General features: G+C 62.6%; 5 protein-coding genes across 5 annotated transcripts; 3 read left to right on the forward strand and 2 right to left on the reverse strand.

Moving 5' to 3' along the window:
• Positions 1–311: 311 nt before the first annotated feature.
• SDRG_14898 (hypothetical protein) lies at positions 312–10,104 on the reverse strand. The gene is made up of 6 exons (XM_008621058.1): positions 4,400–10,104; positions 3,115–4,358; positions 1,070–3,074; positions 735–1,024; positions 618–689; positions 312–571 (listed from the first exon to the last, which is right to left on the reverse strand). Exons 1-6 carry the CDS (start codon positions 10,048–10,050, stop codon positions 417–419), a joined length of 9,417 nt encoding a protein of 3,138 aa, XP_008619280.1. The 5' UTR covers positions 10,051–10,104; the 3' UTR covers positions 312–416.
• A 980-nt stretch (positions 10,105–11,084) lies between these two features.
• On the forward strand, positions 11,085–12,995 carry SDRG_14899 (hypothetical protein; the record flags this gene model as incomplete). The annotated part of the gene is made up of 7 exons (XM_008621059.1): positions 11,085–11,791; positions 11,834–12,034; positions 12,082–12,221; positions 12,271–12,422; positions 12,469–12,570; positions 12,615–12,693; positions 12,739–12,995. 7 exons carry the CDS (start codon positions 11,085–11,087, stop codon positions 12,993–12,995), a joined length of 1,638 nt encoding a protein of 545 aa, XP_008619281.1.
• A 289-nt stretch (positions 12,996–13,284) lies between these two features.
• Positions 13,285–15,180, forward strand: SDRG_14900 (hypothetical protein; the record flags this gene model as incomplete). Its single annotated transcript, XM_008621060.1, has 5 exons — positions 13,285–13,333; positions 13,375–13,482; positions 13,526–14,141; positions 14,191–14,990; positions 15,050–15,180. The coding sequence occupies 5 exons, from the start codon at positions 13,285–13,287 to the stop codon at positions 15,178–15,180; spliced, it is 1,704 nt and encodes a 567-aa protein (XP_008619282.1).
• A 491-nt stretch (positions 15,181–15,671) lies between these two features.
• SDRG_14901 (hypothetical protein) lies at positions 15,672–16,060 on the forward strand (the record flags this gene model as incomplete). The annotated part of the gene is made up of 2 exons (XM_008621061.1): positions 15,672–15,674; positions 15,734–16,060. 2 exons carry the CDS (start codon positions 15,672–15,674, stop codon positions 16,058–16,060), a joined length of 330 nt encoding a protein of 109 aa, XP_008619283.1.
• A 445-nt stretch (positions 16,061–16,505) lies between these two features.
• SDRG_14902 (hypothetical protein) lies at positions 16,506–17,028 on the reverse strand. The gene has a single exon (XM_008621062.1). The coding sequence runs from the start codon at positions 17,006–17,008 to the stop codon at positions 16,535–16,537; it is 474 nt and encodes a 157-aa protein (XP_008619284.1). The 5' UTR covers positions 17,009–17,028; the 3' UTR covers positions 16,506–16,534.
• Positions 17,029–17,211: the final 183 nt, after the last annotated feature.

Consider the following 17,211-nt stretch of genomic DNA (forward strand, 5'->3'; position numbering starts at 1 on the left):
GCGGCTTGTAGAGGTCGTCTTCTTCGACATTATCGCGAAAAGACGGACCACCCGCTGTTGGCCAAGCTGCAAGAGGTGTTGCGGGACGATCGCCACGCGGCTCGCTGCAATTCGCTTAGCTAGTATGCGCGCCAGCTGGTGCCGTGCCACGCCCCTGCACCCGCGACACCATGCAGCGCAAATGTCTAGAGCGTACGGCAACAGATACTGCAACCCACTGGGAATCCGAACCTATGGTGCTTATCTAAGCGAATATCCAATGGCCACCCGGCGCGCCATCACCTTGTATGGTTCAAGGCGTCACCGCCTGCTTGCGCAATGGTGAACGTGTTATCTCCGACGAAGCTAGCGTATGCACGCCAAGAGAACTAAGAGCAATGCAGCGCTTCTAGTCATTCCAAATGGATCTCAACCATCTACTTGGCGTGGTTCACAAAGAGCGGGTACTGGCGCTTGGTGACCTCGTGGTCGACCTGGTTGAGCAGCGTCGGGGTCACTTGCTGCAGCATCGAGTACACAAACGTCGCTTGCTTGAGCGGGACGTCGATCTTCTGTGTTCGCACCACCAAATCTACTGCACTTGAATTCCAACTCTCCACTTCAAAATGGCTCAATACCTGCACCGGTCCAGGCGTCGTCGGGCTTGTAGTAGAGCACGATGGGGGTCCCAAAGGCCACGAGGATGAGTTCTACGCCAAGGTCGTCAGTGCAAGTAGAGACGCCGAGGCGCTTACCGTCGCTGAGCACCTCCCAGACGATGCTGTACGGGTTCAAGAGCGATGCGTTCCAGTGCACCTGAAGGCACATGACGCGGTGCTTGGTCACGAGGATGCACTTGCGGCTCTCGATGAGCATGACGTGCCCGACGTAGTCGTCCAGCCGCGCGTGCTCAATGTTGAACTTGATGTCTTCGCCCGTCGCGTGCAAGTACGAAAATGCGGTCAGGAGGTGCGTGCGCGGGTGGATGTAGCGCGGCGGCCGGCTCCGGCTCACGTGCGCCTGGATATCGTACTGCAGCCCGTCCCTAGTCCCATTTCTAAGACAATTACATCTCAGACAAGGTGTCTACCGGAGCGTCGTGGTCGTCGACACGAAGGCCTGTGCAAAGCCGCGGCAGGGCTTGAGACCCAGGCCGAGGAGCCCCGCAATGAGACCGGGAATGAACCCGCGGTAGCCTTGCTGCTGGTACGCGTGGATCGGGCTCACGACGACGCCCGAGACGCTCTGCGCCAACCCTTGGTACAGCGTCTTGGCCAGCGGGTAGCCCGAGTACGTGTCGATGTGCTGGCACGCTTCCGTGAGCCCGAGCGTGCAACTGGAGGCAATGCGCGTGTTGAAGTCGAGCAAGGCGTACACGAGCGCGCGCAGAAGCAGCGTCGTGCCGCGAAGCAGGCCCCAGCCCGCGCCCTGAAGGCCAAAGGTCTCGTAGCCTCGAAGCGGCTCAGCAACGAACGACGCGAGGCCGCCCTTGAGGTTGTGCCAGACTTTGACGGGATTGCCGAGCACGTCGACGGACCCAAGGAGGACGTACGCTTGGCGCAGCGCTTCGTGCTGGTAGTGGAGACTCATCTGGTGCAGCATCGTCTCTCGGGGCACAAACATGTGCTGCCAGCGGAGCGCGCGCCACACCAGCGGCGCGTTGTGGACCTTGGTGAGCGTCTTGCTCGCCGCCTGGATGATCTGCCGGACGCTCGCAATCGACGGCGCAAACGACGAAGTCGTCGGACTCGACGCAAAGCTCAAAGTGACGTGGATCGGCGAGATCTCAAACTTTTCAAAGTAGAGCTTCTTCTGGCCGAGCCCGTGGCGCTTGTCGACACCGGCGGCCAAGAGACCGCGCGTGGCGTCGGCCAGCTCGCGTCGGTGCCGCAAAAGCGCGTCATCGTCCGAGAGGCGCGTCGCCAAGCGATGGCTTTCGCCCGAGTCCTCGGTCGTCATGAGCATGTGGAGAAGAGCGTTGACGAGCGCGCCGTCGATGCGCCACCGCATCGGCGACACGTGGACGCCGACGTACCGGAGAAACTCGATGCTCGTGTACGTCGTCTCGCGAACGAGCGTCACATCGAGCGACGGCGCGTCATCGTCGACGCACTGCAATAGCACGGGGTACCGCGTCGACCGCATTTGGTTGTCCATCTGCATGGCGCCGACGGTCGCCTGCACGGCCAGCTGCTCGTGCTTGGCCGACGCCAGCGCGGTCACTGCGACGCGCTCCAAGTTGATGTAGAGCAGCTCCATCGGGGACGCGTCGACAAAGCTCACACCAACCGCTTGCAGGTGGACGTGGACGTCGAGTCGCGCCGCCGGCACGTACTGCCGCAGCCCCGGCGGCGGCGCCTCGGGCAAGAGGCGAGGCACGCCGGTCGGCAGCGGGTCCGTGAGCCGCAGCACGCGCGTGGGGCCGTCAGCGAGCACTTGGACCGCGAGCACCTTGGTGGGAAACGCCGACTGGACCTCTTCCATCGAGAAGATGCCGATGCGGATCGGCCGCGAGTTGTCGTCGGCCTGCGACGGCAGCAAGTCGACGATGAGCAGGTGCGGCTTGAGCGGCTCGTCCCACGTGTACTCGATCGTCTGGTGCGGCAGCAAGATCTCGGAGATGCGGACGCGCGACTGGTGCACGCGGATGGTTTCGAGCGAAAAGTTCTCAATGCGATACGGCGGCGCGTTGGTCGACGACCGGAAGACGACGCGGTACTGCGGCCCCTCGAGCTTGATCGAGACGCGCAAGAGGTACGTGAGCCGCGTCTGCGTGTTGCGCAACCGCAGCGTCTGGTCACCCGTCGCCTCGAGGTGCACGGCGCCGCTCCAGACGCACCCTGGGGTCCCAAACCGAATGCGCAGTGTCGACGCATGGTGCCACGGCAGCTCGGCTTGCGGCTCGAGCGCGACGTTGGCGCCCGTCACTTCGTCGACGAGGAGCTCGATTGCTCGGTCGTCGAGCGCGTTGACCAGGAGACACCGGGGCACAAGTGTGAGCACTTGGGTGCGCTCGTAGAGGCCGCTGCCGTGGTTGAGGACGTACCCGATCGAGTAGTGCTTCTCGTCCCCGTCCGGAATCGTGCACACCGTATCTAGTCGAATCTTAGTAGCCAATCGACTAGAGCGTCGTACCAGCGGTGCTCGAGAGGTGCGCGTTTAGCACCGACGACCACGGGTCCTTCTTGCGCACGCGGCACTGCAGCTTGAGCGTCTGCTGGCTTTGGTTGGTGTGGCACGCGTGCAGGAGCGTCTGCAGTCGCTTGGGCGGCAGCGCCGTCTTTGGAATCAGATCCAAGAGCCCCTTGTTGGGCGCGATCGACGGCAGAATTTGGTGGTGGGCCTTGCGGTGGTGCAGCGGCTGCGTCTCGGGCGGCGGCGGCGCCACGATCACGACGCTCTCGGCCGTCTGCATCGTCTCGGCCTTGTGCGCTTTGGGCTGTCCGGCCATGAACGCCGCTCGGTGCTCGGCCCCGAGCGAGACCGTGTCGTGCTGGAACTCGAGATCCAAACCTGTCTGGTTGAGCACCCAGTACGGCGTGTAGACGGTCACTTGCAGCTGCTGCTGGCGGTCGCTAATGTCGAGGTTGACGTACAGCAAGCTGCGGTGGTTGAGGTCGGCCATCGACACGACCGTCGTGCCGCCAAGGAACGCCGGCGCGCTCCAGCCAAAACCCGGGATCCGCACCTGCAGCGCGAGGTCCTGGCGGCTCGAGCCGTGCCAGAGCAGCTTGTCGCCGACCGGAATCTGGCGGCTTGGGAAGGTCGTTGCCATCACGGACGACGCGCCCGTCGTGAGCTTGACCTCCATATCGACAGCCAGTGCGTTGTGCAGCATAAGCGGCGGGCAGAAGCTCAAGACGCGCCCGAACGGCGACGGGCGCGAAACGACGTACACCACAAAGTCGGGGGCGCACAGCAGAGGTCCTTCCTTCACGAGCGTCCACGGGTGCTGTCCCGGCGGCTGCACAAACATCTGCGTCGTGCGGCCACCGACGAGCGGGAGCGGCACCGCCATCGACTCGTGCGGCGACAATAGAGTCGTGTACGGCGAGCTCAAGAGCAACCCGTTGGTCGGAAACACGAGCTGGACGCTCAACGCGGCGCCCGTCGTGTTCGTGAGCACATAGCCGCTCTGGAGTGTGACCCACTTGACGCCTTGCTGCAGCGAGATCTCGACGTTGCACTCGAGCGCCGGCGACGACGGGTACAGCGGGTGGAAGCGGTAGGCGCGCACGCTGCACTCGCCCAGCGGAATCGCGACTGCCACGTAGCCGTCGAGACCGACCGGCACCGTCGCCAGCTGCGCGACGGTGCCGCCATTCGCCGACCGCAGTGGTACGTCGGCGCCCGCCGGGACAATCTGTGTGCCAAACACCCTACCCCAGAAATGAGCTTCGTCTTAAGTCGAATGGAGTACCGTAGTGGCAGTCCCGTCTGGTTGCGCAGGTAGCACGACGACATGTCCAATGCCGACGGCTGCGCCATTTGGCTCCAGAAGGACACGGCGTCCAGCAGCGCCGACGTGACATTGAGCTTGAAATCCTGCGTGCTCTCGATGTGCAGCGACAGCGGCGCCTGCGGCAGCTGCGCCACTGCGATCGACAAGCCAAACCGTTCCAAGAGCGGCTCGCGCGCCAAGAGCCGGCGGTTGTAGTACCACATCTCCAGCTCGACCGACATTTGCACTTGCGTGTCGTCTGGCGTCCGCAACAGCGTGAACGGCCCCGGGACCAAGTGGTTCGAGAGCAGCGGCGCCGTCTCGGTCAAGTGAAACTCCATGCTCGACAGCTCGAGACGCGCCTGCGCCCATACGCCATGGCCAACGGTCGGAGCCGTCGTCGGCGCGTCGTCCATCGGCGGCTCGGTTGGCGCCGGTTTCAGCTGCCCGAGCTGCGTGGCGAGCGACGACGCCATCTGGAGCGAGTCTTGGAACGCGTCGAGGTCCTTGACGTGGAGGCGGAAGACGACCGGCGTCAACTGCAACGTGGCAGTCGGAATCGCGTCTGGTGCGTTCGAGCGGGCGTCGACGAGCGGCGCGTCACACAAGCCAAAGGTCGCGTCCAACGGCTCGACGAGCGTGCTCTGCGCGACAAGCCACGTGAGGCGCGCGAGGCGGCACTGCAGCTGCTCGTCGTTGCGGGACGCCTGCAGCTGACTCTGCACCGCGAGTTGCCCCAAGCGCACTTGAACGAGCTCGATCGCGACCTGAACGTTCCACGTCGGCGGCGGCAGCACCACCACCGGCGTCGGCAGCGCCGTCGTTGTTGCGGTCGCGTCAAAGAGCATCGACGACGCAAAGCTATCGGCGCGACTCCGGCCGCCGCGCTCGGTCCACTGGTACTCGGACGTCATGTCCGAAGACGAGACGAGGTCCAGCAGACTCGATTCGAGCGGCATCGCTTGGGCGTGGTAGTGGCGCCCGAGCGTCGCTTGCACGTTGGCGACGACGTCCAGGCACACGTCGCCGACGCGCACGAGCAGCGCCGGGTCCACTGTGATGAACCACGCTTTGGACTGCACCTTGACGTCTTTCGTGGCCGACGAGCCCGTGAACTCGAGCCGCAAACTCGGGTGGATCGTCGCCTCTTGGAGTGTCACATCTTGGAGCGACACGTACAGCCGCGTGGAATTCGGCGCCGTGTTGAGCTGCGCGTCGACGCGCCCCAGCAGCAAGGTGGCAACCCACTCGACTTCGAGCGCGACCCGCGGGTACAGGTCGTAGATCACATGGTCGTCGCTCGCGCCGCTGTAGAGCGAGACGCCGATGACGTCGCACGCCACGTCCAGTGCGATCGTCGGTGTCGGCGCCGGCGACGGGTTCGTCGGCGAGAGGTAGCGCAAGATGGGAAAACACACCTGATAGTACCACTCGGCGACGAGCGCGGCGTGCATCTCCGAGAGCTGCGCGTGCAGCGACGAGACGCGCACCGAGAGGTTGAGCTGCGACGAGGCGGCGACGTCGATGTGCACGTTGAGCGGCCGCAGCAGCGCGAAATCGTCGTGGAGGACGCGCAGGTGCATGTCTTTGGCCACGTACGCCAGCGTCGTCACCTTGCCTTCGCGCGCCACCTCGAGATCAATGTCGCCAAGGTCCAAGACGAGGCCGTGGGCCAAGTGCAGCATCGGCGGTGACGCCTCGTCGTCACTCGCTTCGACCATGGGCAACACAATGTACGGCCGCGCCATCGTCAGGTGCAGTTTCCACTGCGCGCTTGCTGGTTCGTCCTTTGGCGCCATGTCGCGGTACGTGAGCGCGGGCGAGAAGAAGACGTCGCGCTGCCGCCGCTTCGTGACCGGTGCCGGCGCCGGCGAACTCGTCGAGAAGATGTCCATGAGCGGCCCGTCGCCGACGTAGTGCAGCGCCTTGAGCACGAAGCGCGTCGAGACGACCGCCCGGAGCTTGGCCACGTTGAGGGCGAGCGATCCTTGCTGGAGCTGCCAATGAAACAGCGGCGCGTCGCTCTCGTCGGCCAGCGGGACCTTTCCGAGTACTTCTTGGTAGACGTACCGCTTGTCCTTCTTCTTGACGTGCTTGAGGTCGTGCGAGAGCAAGTCGAGGACCTTGAGGTTGCCCATGCGCCCGTCGAGGCGCGGGGCGCCGTCACTGGGCACGACGTACTCGACCGTCACGTCCAAGACGGCGACCGAGAGGAGGTGTTCGAGCGGATCGCTAAAGCACACCGACACCGAGTGCAGCTGCAACGTCAACCGCATCGGACTCGGTGGCGACGACGGCGCGTCGACGGCCAAGTGCACGCGCGCCCGTTCGAGGTCCTGCCGCACCGACTCGGTCAGCGGCTCGTACGTGCCGAGGAGACTCAACGGCGGCGGGTACAACATCGTGTCGGCCGCGTCGTCGGCGACCGAAGGCGACTGGAGAAGCGGCAGGATGTGCAGCACGATCGACGCGAGCCGCGACTGGTCGAAATGCACGTGGAAGTGGCCAAAGACGACGTCGACGTGCATCGGCGCGTTCTCTTCGATGGCCACCGAGACGTCGAGGAGGTCCCGCAGCGGGTGCTGGTCCTGAAGCGCCAAATGCGCCGCGCTGCGCTTGCGAAGAAAGTGCTTGGGCTTGGCGGCCCGGGGCGCCGACGCCGTGAACGGCACGTTGAGCGGCGTCGCACATGAGAACGCGAGGAACTGCGTCGGGAGGTTCTCCGTGTGGTCTTCGACGCTCACGCTCGCGAGCTTGAGCCGCAGGGCCGTGGAGAGCGTCCGCTTGGCCAATCGGAGCTTGATGCCTTCGAGGACGAACGTCAGCCGTCCCTGCCCGGCGCTGTCGTGGCCAAACTCGTCGTCGTCAACGTCGTCGTCGCCCTTGACAAAGTTGATGTGCACCAACGGCACGGTAAACGTGCAGACGCAAATGCGACGGTCGAGGAGCAGCGACGGCTTGGCGGGGCGCGGCGTCGGCCGGTGCGATGACACCGGGGGTGCCACCGCTTCCTTCTCGCTCCCGTACTCGACGCTGAACCACGTGTCGTCACTCTGGACGCTCTCAGTCTCGTCCCGGAGAGCGCTTGCCTCGTGGAGACGCGCTGCGAGGACCGACGGCGGCGGCGCTGGGACGTCGGTCGTCATCGCCGGCCCCGCGTTGGACCGTTGGAAGCGGTGGAGGACCTTGGTCAAGAGCGTGTACGACGGAATCGAGAGGTGGATCGAGAGCGCGGGCAAGTCTGCGTGCACATAAAGGCGATACAAGGTCGCATCCAGCGGCAGCACCGACTTGCGCAGCGTCACGTTGATATGAAACGGATCGACGATGCTGTACGGGGTCGTTGTCGACGCCAAGAGCATCTCGGGCGAGTACGCGACCGTCGGCGGCAGCACCATCAAGTGCAGATTGCTCATCGTGAGCGCAAACTTGTCGTAAAACTCTTCCTTCCAGCGAGTCGCGCCTTCCCCCGACTCGGCCTCGTCGAGCAGCTGCTTGGCGAACGCGTTGCTCGCGATTAGCGACGGCGACGCCTTGGGTCCATCTTCGAGCGTACTCAGGCGCTCGGTGCGGAAGTGCACGTGGCCGAGATCGAGCACGAGGCGCGCGCACTGGGGATCGGCGTCGGACGCCGGCACGACAATCACGGGCGCCTGCACGCGGACGTCGAGCATCATGGGCACGCGGTGGGCCATCGCGTACGCGAGCTTGGCGTCGGTGCGCGCTTTGAAGTTCACAAGTTCGTTGAGCGCGTGCACTTCAAGTTCGGCCCAGAGCCCGAGCGCCTCGGGCGCTTGCAAAAACGTTGCCCAGTGCGCCCAGCAGAGCGCGGTCGGCGAGTAAATGATCTCGAGCGGCTCGAGCACGAGCTTGAGCGTCTGGAGTTCGTCTTGGGCGTGGTAGCCCATGCGAAACACCGGCGTCTTGACCGTGATCTCGACGTTGAGCGACGACATGGGCAGCCGTCGCTTGAGCAACTGAGAGAGCTCGGGCGACGCCTCGTCGTAGAGCTCGACCGACTGCAGCGAGATGTCGACGTTCGTGCCGTTGTGCGCGACCACGTCCATCTGCAGCTGCGCGAAGAAGATGCCGAAGAACGGCGTTGGCGCATACACGCTGCCGTACGACGCGCTCTGCCGGCACGCTCTTGTCTCAGGGTCGTTCAGCAGCGTGACAGCCCCGTGGCCGAGCTCGATCGAGAACACGGTGAACTCGGTCGACACCTTGTCCTTCTCGGCCGCGTCCGGGTCGTAGCCCAGGATCCGGTACAGTTCGAGCTGCTCGGCGCGGTCTGCGCTCGGTTTGGGCGCGTCCGACCAGCCGAGCTGCCGGTACAAACTTCCAAGGCTGTAGCTGGACGCTGTCGTGGGTGCTAATGGCGGCGCCTCGATCTTCTTGAGCTCCTGGTCGGCCATGAACCGAAACAGCAAGATGTCTTCGACCGACCGTCGGGCTTCGATCGCATGGAGCGCAGCATTGAGCTCGCGCCGGTCGTCGGTGATCTTGAGCTCCTCCTCGGCCGGCTCCAGCGACTGGAGCTGGCGCCAATGGGCCATGTACGCGATGCGGTCAGCGCGTCGGTCGGCGACGTAGAGCCAGCTCCAGCGCTCGCGCTTGGCGCGGACGTCGCTTCGGACGCACGCGATCGCATATTGCCACCAGCCGCGCGGGTTGTGCTTGGCCGTCGGGCGCAACGCGAGGTGCGCTTGGTACTTGCGCGCTTGCTGCGGCACCTTGAGCGCCGAGAGGAGGAAGAGCAGGTCGCAGTACTGCGACTCTTCGAGCTGCAACGCCACGTGGTCGATCAGCACGTGGATGTCCATGCTCGGCGTCGTCGGGTCGGTCACATCGCGCTTCACCTTGAGGTGCGCGGAGGCGTCGACAGGCTTCAAGATGAAATGATGCGCGGAAGACGAGACGCTGTCGTCCATGCGCTTGGGAATGGACGCACCAAAGGCCGCGGTGAAGGTCTCGAGCGAGCACGTGGTCGCGTCGTCGACAAGCGGGCCGTCCGGGTTGAGGTACGCGCTGAGGTGGTTGAGCTCGACGCTCTTGTAGATGAAAGGCTCACTCGATGCGACGTACGTTGGCTGCCACTGCGCGTCCGTCGACTGCACGTGCAGCGACTCCATCGTGAGGCCGACCGCGAACGGGTGGTCGCCGCTGGTAGTGTCTTCGAGCCGGACGTGGATGCGCCGGACATGGAACTCGAGGTTGTCGAGGATCTTGTTGCGCAAGCGGGCCGCAAAGCCATCGGACGAGACTGCGGTTTCGAGCTTGGCGCGGTAGAGCTCGTCGATGAGCGCCTGTTTGACGTGCGCTTCAACGTCCGGTGACGGCGGTGCGAGATCGGAGCGCTCGACGTGGCGCAGCAAGATGTAGACGTCGTCGATGGTCACAAGCACCGAGTCCGAGACAAGGCGGTTCCACGGAATCTTGATCGTGACGCTGCCGAGGACGCCGCGAACGACGGCCACGTCGGCGTACGTTTTGGGCTGCAGCTCGAGGTCCTGCAACACGACGTAGCCGCTCCAGACACCAACGTTGACTTTGTCATGGCGAAAGCTTCGTGGCTCCACGTAGTTGCCCAGCAGCTGCGTGAGGAGGCCCGTGACCTGCCGCTCGAACATGCTGCCAGTCGCCTGGACGACGCGATTATTCGCGGCACGCCGCCAAAATTCGGCACACCAAAATTAGTGTGAGTTTTCTGGCCGGTTGTGTCGCAGAGCTTGCACGCGCCTATGACGGCAGTCTCCGATCTCCGACCATGTCTCCAACATGGACTTTGGCGCTGCTGCGTGGCTCGTCGCCCGCCCGTACGTCTCCTTCCATTCTCCGTTGAGGGCACGGACGACCCGAGCCGACGACGTCATTGTTAAATTCGGCATTTTAATTTCGGCATTCACGAGATCAAGGTTGATGCTGCTGCGCTGGCACCACCAGAGCTCGGCGCGCGATTCGGGTCGGCATGGCCGGCGGACAGCGACGTCCGCAGTCCATCAAGGTCGCTGCTGTGAGCCAGCGACGGTGTCCCGAGGGCGAGGGGGCGTTCGAAGCGTCTGGAGCGTCGCCAGCAGGCAGGCGAGCAACCAGCTGCTGGTACTCCTACCATCTCCTGGCCTCGCCTACGTAGTATCCTCTGCGCTCGCTCCTCCATATCGGCGACTGCGCCGTCGTTGGTCACGTCGGCGACGTCCGGTGAGCTTGCCCTCGGCGCGTGGCTTTCTGTCTCTCGTATCATCTCTCGCAGGGAGTCGTGCCACGTATATGCATTTAAATAGCCTTGCCCATGTATGTCGTCGCTTTAAAATACACTTTGGCGCGACGCTGCGCTAAAAACACCCAACTATAGGCTCATCCTTCTTTGTGACGATAAAGACTTGAGAGCATCCCTTGCAATATTGGCTAGATGCACCTCGCACTCTTTGACGTTAGAGTATATGGGCGTTGATGGAGCGCGATCGGGGTCGTTGCGTCGCCCACAGCGCAGGTAATATGGAATAAGTGGCGTGCAAATAGTCGGAATGCGACGCCCTACATATATCAATTTTGAAAGGTATTCGTAACCTTGTGGTTTGTATGCCATACTGGAGGCGGAATGAAATCTTTTCGGATCGGGTCATTTTGAGCGTCAGTCAGCGGCGCCCGCGGTCGGACCGGAAGCATGGACAGCGTCGAGGAAGCGCTGCGGTTCATCGCCAAGCAGTTTGAGAGCGCGGACTTGGCGCGCGTACAGTGGGTCGAAGAGCGCAAGGTCTTCCAGGCGCAGCTGCAGGAGCTCCAAGCACAGAAGAAGATCCAAGACGACCACACGAAGGAGCTTCTGCTCCAGGTCAAGATGCTCGAGTTCGCCTTGCAGCAAGAGCGTGGCCGCTACATGACGGCCTTTTCCAAGGCGGAGAAGGCGCCGGGAAGTCCGAAGAGCCGCACGGTCTTCCGAAAAGATAGCAGCAACGGCTCCAACAGCGGTAGCTTCTACGGCGCGAGCCCGCCCGTGAAGAGCGACTCGGAGATCTCGCGTGGCAGCCCGGGCATGGAGATCTCGCGCGGCCCGCCCGCGTCGCCCGAGGTGTCGGTCACGCGCGGGAAGGAGGGCGAGACGCTCATCTCTCGCGCCCGCGTCAATTCGCGCACCGGCGAGAACCGGTCCGTGCCATCGTCGCCGTCGAATCCGCCGATGACCAAAGGCCCGCCGCCTGTCGAAGTGCTACCGAGCTCGAAAGTCTCGGGCAACTTCCGCGCCTGCAAGATGAAGCAGAAGCTCTCGGGCCATCTCGATGGCATTCGATCGATCACGTTCCACCCGACGGACCCGCTGCTCGTCTCGGCCAGCGAGGACGCGACCGTCAAGATCTGGAACCTCGCCTCCAAGTACGCTTTCCTTCCGTGATGGTCTTGCTCATATCCTACTAGGCACTCGGAGATCGAGGCCATGGCGACCTTCCGCGTGCACACCGACAGCGTGCTCTCGGTCGCGTCGATCAAGCCCGAGCACTCGATCGGCCTCGGCTACCGCAACGGCCTCATCGCGTCGGGCGGGAAGGACGGTACGATCACGCTGCTTGCGTATCCCGAAGCCGGCATGGACCGCGACAGCAAGTCCGAGCCCTACTCGTACGAAGGTACTCTCTTGACACCTTGATACTTTGGCTCACGCACAGCGTAGAGTACTATGGCTACATGGTGCACCGACTGGAGGCGCACCGCGACGCGATCTGGAGCCTAAGCGCGCACCCGTACACGAACCTGCTCTTCAGCGCCAGCGCCGACGCCTGCGTGCGAGTCTGGGGCATCTCGTCCGGTGCGTCCGCATGTGTACCCGTCGACATGCAAGCGCACAATGAACGTAGAGCCGACGCTCAAGTGCACGCTCGGTGCGTCAGTCCGGCAGCACCCCGCGGGCGTCCACGTCCACAGCGGCGACGGGCTCCTCGTGCCGACCTGTGTCGCGGCGGTCCCGACGAACGCAGCGACGCTCATTGCTGGCTACACGTCCTGCACGGTACGCTCGCGTCGTCCTCGGCGACAGCGACTTGAGTCGGATCTAGATTGGTCAATATGACATTGGGTCGGAGCGGTTGGTGCAGCTCATGTGCCCCGCCGACTCGGACGTGCACATCACGGCCTTCCGGGAAGCTCAAGTCAACCAGGTATGACAGCATCCGAATGTTTTCTTGGCCGCAGCTGAACGTAGGTGGTCGCCCACCCGACGATGCCCATCGTCGTGGCCGCGCACCAAGACCGCCGCTTGCGCTTCTACGACCTGCGCGCCGGTACGCTCGTTGCCCATCGCATAAGGTGAACGTACCGTGGTGTAGGCAAGTGCGTCGCGTCCGTGGTCGCGCACCAGGACGCCGTGTCGTCGCTCTCGATGGACGCGTCGGGCTTGTACCTTGCGTCCGGCGGCCACGACGGATCGCTGCGCTTCTGGAGCGTCGCCGAGCGCACGTGCGTCCACGAGCAGTCGGCGCACCGCCCCAAGTACGGCGAGGCCGTCCAGGACGTGGCCTACCACCCGACGCGCGGCTTCGTAGCGACGGGCGGCGCCGACTCGGTGATAAAGGTATTCCAATGAGATCTGACGCCGTTGCGTTGTCTTGTCCGCATCTCGTTGACCTCGCACGTCGCGTTGCTCTATCGTGGTGATGAGTGCAGTGGCTAGTCTTGCCGTCGTCGTGCATCTCGACGACCAACGTCAAGATCGCGCCACGCCAGGGCGAATCCGCGTCGGTGATTGGCCGAAACTCTATGTTGTTGCGCGTTTTCATTGGTCGAGAGAAATCGCGCGTGTTGATTGGTGGTAATTATTTGCTCTGCAGAGCATTGGTTGCGAAGCAGCTCATTCTCATTCTACCTGCGCCAAGATGGACATCTCGGCGGCCTCCAAGTTTGGCCAGAAGCTCGCCCACACCGGTAGGCTCGTGGCTGCAGCCGAAGGCTCATGCGCGCTCTAGAGAAGAACGTGCGCGACAAGGCTGTCAAGAGCCTCACGCTCTTCCTCGTCTCCAAGAAGGAGTGGTCCGACCTCGACCTCGATAAGATCTGGAAGGCGCTCTTCTACTGTACGCCGCCTCGTACCTTTGCCATCTCAAGCATCGCACCTAGGCATGTGGATGAGCGACAAGATGAAGATCCAGCAAGAGCTCGCCGACAACCTCTCCAAGCTCGTGCACGCGTTCCCATCGGACGCGCTCAAGCTGCGCTTCGTGCACTCGTTCTTCAAGACGATCCAGCGCGAGTGGCATGGCATTGACGGTCTCCGCCTCGACAAGTTCTACACGCTCGTGCGCATGATGCTCTTCCAGAGCTTCAAGTTCCTCGAGGCCACCGAGTTTGCGCTCAACGAAGCCTTTGCGTCGCACCTCGAGAGCGCGATTCTCTCGCAGCTGCCCAACGGTCTCCGCCTCCACGTCTCGGATGTCTACCTCTCGGAGCTCTTCAAGGCCGTCGGCGACTCGATTCCCGCCGACGCCTTTGTGCAGCTCCTCGCGCCCTTCTTCACGTTGATGAGCACGGACGCCGACAAGGCCGTCGCCAAGCGCGTGCACGACCTCATCCTCACCCCGCTCGTGTCCGAGTATTTCTTCCTCGACACGCAGCACACCAAGCCGGCGCCAACCGACGCCGAGACGACCGACGACGAGGCCGAAGCGCCCAAGCAGTTTGCAGCCGCGGCGCTCGCCGAGGTGCAGCACCGCATCTTTGAGATTGCGGCGGCCGAGTACGAGCTTGAGCTTCTGCGAAGAGAGATCGATCTGACGGATGACTAGGGAGACGCTCGACCGCAACCGCAACTTGCTCTACACTATTTATGCCACCATGTACGCCAAGACCAAGGTCGACTCGTCCAAGCCGGATGCGATCGCCAAGGCGCGTCAGGACATGGCCAAGAAGGCTGCCAAGAACACGGCGCCTGCCAAGAAGGTGGCGGAGGCCAAAAAGGTCGCCGCCAAGAAGGCGGCCAAGGAAGAGCCCAAGAAGGTTGTCATGGACAAGAAGGCCGAGAAGGAGTCCCCGAAGAAGGTTGTTGTCGAGGAAACCAAGGCGACCAAGAAGGCCGCCAAGGAGGAGCCCAAGAAGGTGACCAAGGAGGTCGAGAAGGTCGAGAAGACCAAGAAGACCAAGGACGAAGTTGTCGAGACCAAGAAGGTCAAGGCCGTCGAAGCGGAAACGAAGAAGGCGAAGAAGGCGGCCAAGGAGGAGCCGGTGGTCGTCGAGCCCAAGAAGGCGGCGAAGAAGGCGCCGGTGGTCGAAGAAAAGCCGGCCAAGAAGGCCAAGAAGGACGAGCCGGCCTCGAAGAAGAAGGAAAAGACCACGCCGTACCCGCGCTGTGCGTCGTGCGGCGGCTTTGGCAAGGGTCTCGTGCCGACGGGCAAGACGATGTGCGGCCACTGCGAGCGCTCGTCGAAAGCGACCAAGAAGGAGGCGAAGAGCCTGAAGCGCAAGGCGGCGCCGGTTGTCGAGGAGGCGGCCGAGGACTCGGAGGACACGAAGCGCGTGACATTTGGTAAGAGCAAGGCGCTGCCGTACGAGCTCTCGATGAAGCGTATGAAGAAGTCGGCGACGAAAGGTGGGTCCAACCAAACTCAACAACCAACAACCAACAAAAAGCTGAGTCGTCGCGAGTAGAAGTGGTCAAACCGGCGACGGGCAAGGGCGTGCTCAAGGTCAAGGAGATCAAGGCCAAGCACGACATGACGAGCGTCAAGCGCAACACGACGCTCAACTCGAAGCGCATGCGGGCAGCCGACTTTTTCTAATCACACTCTTATACACTATGTACACACTGCACTTGCCTGTCCATGCAACCACTCTCGAATCTTGCGCGCTGGCCTCTGCCGTCAAGTGCTGCCCGGGCCTCGCCGTCCGGGCTAGAGTACAGCTCCACGGCGCATCGCCTAGCCCACCGCCCATGTCCTCTAGCGTGGTATTTCAGCGTACGCTCCGCCATGGCAGCACCACGAAGACCGGGACGGCGTCGCTTCGGGGCTGTTCCGCCGCCGTTGCATAATATGTCCCGCCTTGCTATCGACACAAAAAACCCTCGCGTTTTATCCGGAAACGCCGGATACGAAGCGGCATCCGTTGACGATGTCGTTTTTCTGTCGCCGGTTTAAAACACCCAAGCAATTACATATAAAACGCAAGTGTAGATTGTATAAAACAGAACCGTAAGCAACGAAACAAACAGCGAAAAATACAGGTTGTGGTTGCCAGCCAGTCAGTTCGGAATCCCTCACCAAGTCTCAATATGGTACGTCGACCCGGACGATGGATCGCACGGCGAAGGTTGACGTCGGTATATGTGCGTAGTCGGCTACCTTGACCAAGTCCATGCGCACCGCTGCCCGCGCCGGCGCCCGCCAGATGTCGTCGCACGCGACGGAGGCCGAAGCCCTCCAGCAGATGACCTTGTGGACGAACGTCTCCAAGGCCATGATCGCGGGCATGGCCGGCTTGACGGTCGTCACGGCCATCAGCCACGCCGGCGGCCACGAGCACCACCACGAGGGCGAGCCCATCGTCTACGCGCACAACAAGCTCCGCACCAAGCCGTACCCGTGGAAGTACTCGGACTGCAACTTCTTTGACCTTGAGTGCAAGGCCAAGGCCAAGGCTGCGGAACAGGCGTTGAACTAGATCCTCACTTAACAACGCTGTGTGAATCCATCGTCGCACTTCGTATACACGCCTCCTCGACTCCTGACGCGTGGCAACCTGGCGTCGTAAGACGTAGGAGTTCCAATGGTACGCAAGGTCTTGACCCTACGTACTCGGTGAACGAGGATCCCGGCAGCGACATGTGCTCTTTCAACCGCGGTCTGCAGCCCATGAAGAGGGCATGCCCAGACCCACGGTTTGTCAGCTTCGCATAACGTGCTCGCTGGACCGGTGGCCGAGCTATTGACGGCGAGCATCGCTCGTTGGCGCTCGGTCCAGAGCGTGGCCGGCGGTTGGCAGGAAGTTGCTCATCATGGCGACCGAGCTCACTCGGCAGCTTCTCTCGACAGTCGAGAAACTGCGTCGTTCTTTATAGTCGTGGAAGTAGTAAGGTTTGAACCCGCAGCACGAACTCTGCAAGTAGAGAGCAAAACACAGCTTGTTGAGCGTCACTTAGACTGCGAGCTTGGCGCGGACCTCGAGCGCGGCGATGCTGGCGGCTTCCCACGCTTCCCACTGCGCGACCAGGTCGTCGGCCTTGAACTTGTCGATCGCGAGCCAGAGATACCCGTACGCGACCAGCGCAAAGCTCGGGAGGATGACGAGCCACTGGACGACGCTCGACACCAACGTACTGCCGAGAGCGAGGGCAACAAAGCCCACGAGCGGGCCGAGGCTCTCGAGCAGCACGCGCAGAAAGGTATTGCTCTTGCGGAATAAGATCAGCAGCTCTTGGCGGTTGGCGATGCGGCCAATCTTGTCGGATGACGCGTAGTCGTCGTCGGTCACGAACGAGAGGTCGATGCGTGGCGACGGGTAGAGCACGGTGCGGTCGACCCAGATCGCGAGGTACTGAACGAGAATGATGAGGACGCAGAGCCCGCGGCTAAACGGCTCGGTGACCATTGCTGTGAGAGCTTCGTCCATCGTCTCGAGCTTTCCTTTTCCCAACTAATAATGTCTTGTGAGAGACGCCACCCATCAAAAGTTGAGTTGGTTGTTGACGAATTCACCCATTGCCGTTGGGTTGTTTTCGGTTCTTTGGCCACGACGTACATCGCGCTAGCCCACGCGTCTCAACAGCAGTACGGCTTGAAGGGACGCCTTAGCTCCTTTTGCATCGAGTAGAT

The sequence above is a fragment of the Saprolegnia diclina genome (genome assembly GCF_000281045.1).
Source record: "Saprolegnia diclina VS20 unplaced genomic scaffold supercont1.80, whole genome shotgun sequence".
In the NCBI taxonomy this organism is placed as follows: Eukaryota; Oomycota; class Saprolegniomycetes; order Saprolegniales; family Saprolegniaceae; genus Saprolegnia; species Saprolegnia diclina.